Here is a 4,820-nt window from a genome sequence, read left to right as displayed (position 1 = left end):
ATCAAAATTTTTAACATCATGTGTTTTCTAAAGATATATTTCAAACACCTCTGAATTAAAAATTCATGTTGCAAGGGCCATAATACGCATCGCAGCAACGACAATCGCAATATCCAAAATTGCAAACGCATTCGCGACCATAACCACAATTTAAAACCATGACTACTACATTAACAATATTACGAGTGCAATCGTTGTTGCGGAGTGCAATTCAAAACAATGGTTATGATATCCCCGATTTTTATTTAATCCAAACATAGTACATGACCCTTAAAAAAGAAAAAGTTACATTACACCTAGAAAACAATGAATCAAATATTTTGCTTTAATTATGTAATTCTAATCCTTCAGTGTAAGGTACATCTGTATCAGGAAGCCAAGTATTCCCCAAAGTAAAATTAAGGAGAGTGAAATTCCAAGCTTGATTAGGAGTCAACAAATTATAACCATGCCATTGAACCCTATTATTAGTTACAGAGCCAGGTCCATGATTATCAAACTCACCATAAAAAAGTGTATCCAATCCAACTGTTCCATTCCACTCTAACCATCCAGAAGGTTGAATCAAATCACCAATATATGACTGCAAATAAACAGTTCTTGAATAAACTTTCCATGGTCTTCCCAAGTAATTCTTAGTCGAATTCATATCTTTGGCCAAGTCTGGCGCCGCATCAATCCTACAATTTTGTATTGAGATTCCTGTGTTTTGATTTGGATCCGTTCTTCCTTGTGCTGTTACAACATTTTTCTGATTTTGCATTGGTTTTCTTGGGTAGATGTTACAACTTTGAAGTACTGCAGCCGCGTTTCCGAATATGAAATCAACTGTGCCATAGATGTCACATTCTCTATAGAATTGTCTTAGTGAGTGAACATAGAGTGTGTCTTGGTATCCTTCGAAACTGCATCGGTAGAATATCGAAAGATCTGCGTTGTTTCTTACTGCTACTGCTTGATGCTTTTCAGGTCCTGCTGTGTTTCTGAACGTTATGTCCACTGCTATAAATCTCTCTCCAGACACAGCTGCATTAAAATCAAAACAACAATATTAATTAATTTTATATGTGTAGCCTATCATCGTATCTGATATATCTGGCATCCAACATGTGTCGGTATCTTGGTGTCTGTGTCGGTACTTACCAAATGTTGAAGAGTTAAAAGTTGTCCAACCATCTACAACACTATGATTTCCTGTGATGCAAGTGTTGTTAATACCATCACCAATGAGTAAGATATTCTTTTTATTTTTGGGAATAGTGAGATATTCTTGATATAATCCTTGTTTGGCATAGATAAGAAAATAGCCATCTTCTGGCTTTAAATGATCAGGTGTAGCGTCAATAGCTTCTCCAATTGAAGTAAAATTTTCTGTTCCATCAAGGCTTACAATAACATATTCTTTGAGTAGAATTCCTTTGTTTTCACTTTCTTGAAGAATCCTTTCGGTTCTGGTACAGTTGGATGATTTGTTGCAACTGAATTTTGTTCTTAGAAGCTGCATCAGAATAATGGTACAACTTTAGCTTTTATTAAATTCAAAAATAAAATATAAGAATTATTAATAATGGGGGGTGTTAGTAGCTTTAATTGGGGTAGGGTGTTACTACTTGTGACTGAGTTGCACGTGCAGGGTGTTTCCATTATGGAAGAATAAAGAACATGAATGCACGTGACTGATTATCAAGTTATTTATTTTGGTCAAAGGATACTAGTGAGAATTTAACGACAAGCTAGGTTGACCAGAATTAAACCAATCCTTGGATCTAGCCGGTTAACACACATTATTATGTTATTAACTACATTAATTAATTGTGTAAAAAAAAACACTACACTAATTAATGTTTTAGCTCTGAGTCAATGGGAGTTAAGATATGGACTTTAAAACAGTCAAAAAATTAAATCTTTTTAACCGATTTAGGCAAGTGGAGGGAGGATAATATTTTAAGAGAATACTCCCTCGGTTTCTTTTAAAATTTGATTTTCTTTTTAATAAGTTATTCCTTCCATCCAAAAATAATAAGTGTAATACCTCATACACTAACCTAAATTAAAAAAAATATAGTAAATAAAAGCGAGAGAAAAATAATTTTATCAAATAATTTTTTATTAATTATTAATGTACTTTAATTATCATTAATATAAATTAAAAAAATAAATATAAAATATTAATTAAAACTATAATTGAAGATATTAATATTACATTAGAAACTAAAAATAACACTTATTTTAAAACAAATATATTTTTTTAAAAATGACATTTATTTTAGAACGAAAGAAATAATAATAATTTTTAAATTTTTTAAATAATAATTGTTTTTTATCTATAAATCTTTAGTTATTTGTTACTCTGTTTATTTTTATTTGTAAGAAAAAATTAATTTTTAAATACATTGAATAATTAATTTTTTTTGCCTTTTATTGAATAAATAATTTATCTAAATAATATATAGATCATATATATTAATTATTCAATGAATATAAAAAATAAATTTTAAATATTAATCATTTTCTCTAAATAATTAGTTAGGAGGTGATTTTTAAAAGAGTTTTTATTAATATTATTTTAAACTTTGTAAATGATACTTTAACAAAAATTTAGCAAAAAGAAATTTCTAATTTTGTTTTCACTTCAACTATTAAATATAAGAGAGTATTTTGCTCATCATCTCTTTTACAATTTTAAAAAACTAAACCCATCATTTTCAACAAAATTAAAAATATTTTTTATTATTTAAAAAATGCATTCTTCCAAATTTATTTTCACATTCACTCTGTCACAAATGTTGATTGAATAAAAAAATTCATTTTTTATTATTAATGTAAAATAAATATAAATTTTAGAAAATAAAAAATTAAAGGCCTATTTGAAAACTATTTATAAGAACTAATTTATAGTTAATATCTTATAATTTATAAACTTCTATGAGAAAAGTATTTGTTTGATAAATGTCATTTTTTTCACGAATTGATACTTTATTTATATTTATTTATAATATTTTTTTAAACTACTTAAAATAACTTATAGTTTATCAATTTTTCTCTAAATATTATTTTAATTAAAAATTGAATATATTTTTTAGCTTATTTTATTTATAAGTTAACTTGCTCTTAATTTTATGGAAACATTAAAAATTCAAATAACTAATACATACACGCTATAAGTTATAAATTCATATACTATAAATCATAAACTAATGTATTAAGTATCCTATATTTTTTATTAAAAACTTTATAAAAATATTTTTAAATGAAAAAATTAATACAGCCTAATTACTTACTACAACAATCACATGCACACAAAAGAAAAGATTAAAAATGAATAATTTTTTATAATAGCTCATAAAAAATAAAAACATATTACCAAATAAATAAATAACTAAACAGTCATGATAAATAGACAGAAAACAGTTACCTTAATGAGCTTCTGAAGTGGCTGTCTGACCTTAAAAGCCTTAGTAGGAAGACCATGTTTACGAGTCTTATGTTTCTTAATATTTCTATTCAAAGCCTGCATAGCCAGCCCAAGTGAAACACTATACAATTTTGTAACATTACTCAAAGGAACAGCAAATGAATTAGCAATGTTACTTTTCGTTACAACCAAACCATCATAACATGTATAATGATTTGTAGCCACAGCACTAAGGTAAGTTTCAACTTTTTCCACCAACACATCTGTGTTATTGAAAGATGATGAATCAGCTGATTTTAGTTCATCTTGTACTAACTCTAAGTAGTCTACATTAAGTTGGTTTAGTTCGCGACAATCGTCGAGTGCCGTGAACTCTGCGTGGTTGAGAGAAGATGATTGGTGATGTTTTTTGAGAAAGTCTTTGAATACTTTGGATAGTTTTTTGGCTTGTTTGAGGCTTTGTTTTATTGAGAATTTTCCTAAGTGGTAGGGGTCGGTCGGAGAGGAACGGATCGAGGAGAGAATCGAACGACATAGTTTAGGGTATAGTGTTGATCTGCATGCATTGGATGCATTGGAGGAAGAAGGAGAAGGAGAAGGTGCTTCATTAGCTTGAAGGAGTAAGGGTAAGAGAAGGAAAAGGAAGAGAAAGGGAATTATGAAGAATATTTTTGAAGGGTTTGACATTGTATAACTAATTAAAACGAGGTTATGGTTTTGTTGAATATGATATGGTGTAATGAGAGGGATTTATATATATAGGAGGAAATTGAGATGAAGAAGTTATTTAAGAGGAAGCGTAAATGGGAGAGTGGAATTGTTATTAAGAAAAAGAATAAGAGCAAATGGCGATAATTGATGCATTGTAAACGGTGCAAGAACGTGTTTTGATTCAAGTAATACTAGTTATAGATCATGATTAGAGGCTTAAGAATGAGGTTTTGGAGTAATAGGTTTAAACTTGGTTTTCAAAATGTATTGGTTTGATGAAAATTTAAATAAAACATATATTGACCCAATTTAGTAGCTGAGTTATCTTATTTAACTAGAGATGTATCGGTGAAAAAACTTGTATTTTTTTTTCGTCATATGTGAATGAAATATGCTCTTTACACAACAAAACCACAAATCTTGGGGGAGTTTTGATTTGCTAAAAAGACAAAGGAAGGAAACACAATTTTAATTATTCTACCCTTGATTTAAAAACTATCTACGGAATATGACAAAAAATCATGATTATGACCTGGAAAAAAATCATCATTTTAAATCGGATAAAAATCAAAATTCTGATTTTTTTTTTTAAATAACCACATTTTAAAAATAATCAATATTTAAAAAAAATACCGGAATAACCACATTTACAAACAGATGCGTCAGATGAACTGCCGCGTCTATTTACAAGGAA

General features: G+C 28.4%; 1 protein-coding gene across 1 annotated transcript; it reads right to left on the bottom strand.

Moving 5' to 3' along the window:
* Positions 1–213: 213 nt before the first annotated feature.
* On the bottom strand, positions 214–4,117 carry LOC127135583 (probable pectinesterase/pectinesterase inhibitor 47). Its single transcript, XM_051062245.1, has 3 exons — positions 3,416–4,117; positions 1,144–1,498; positions 214–1,026 (listed from the first exon to the last, which is right to left on the bottom strand). The coding sequence occupies exons 1-3, from the start codon at positions 4,100–4,102 to the stop codon at positions 326–328; spliced, it is 1,743 nt and encodes a 580-aa protein (XP_050918202.1). The 5' UTR covers positions 4,103–4,117; the 3' UTR covers positions 214–325.
* Positions 4,118–4,820: the final 703 nt, after the last annotated feature.

This window comes from Lathyrus oleraceus, chromosome 4, assembly GCF_024323335.1.
Source record: "Lathyrus oleraceus cultivar Zhongwan6 chromosome 4, CAAS_Psat_ZW6_1.0, whole genome shotgun sequence".
NCBI lineage: Eukaryota > Viridiplantae > Streptophyta > Magnoliopsida > Fabales > Fabaceae > Lathyrus > Lathyrus oleraceus.
The sequence above is the reverse complement of the archived record's forward strand: the minus strand, read 5'-3'. Positions and strand labels throughout refer to the sequence as shown.

Coding starts and splice junctions, on each gene's coding strand:
- LOC127135583 (XM_051062245.1), bottom strand. CDS start 4,102: ATGTCAAACCCTTCAAAAATATTCTTCATAATTCCCTTTCTCTTCCTT. Junction 1,499..3,415: donor CACTTCAGAAGCTCATTAAG/GTAACTGTTTTC, acceptor ATTCTGATGCAG/CTTCTAAGAACAAAATTCAG. Junction 1,027..1,143: donor TTTTAACTCTTCAACATTTG/GTAAGTACCGAC, acceptor ATTTTAATGCAG/CTGTGTCTGGAGAGAGATTT.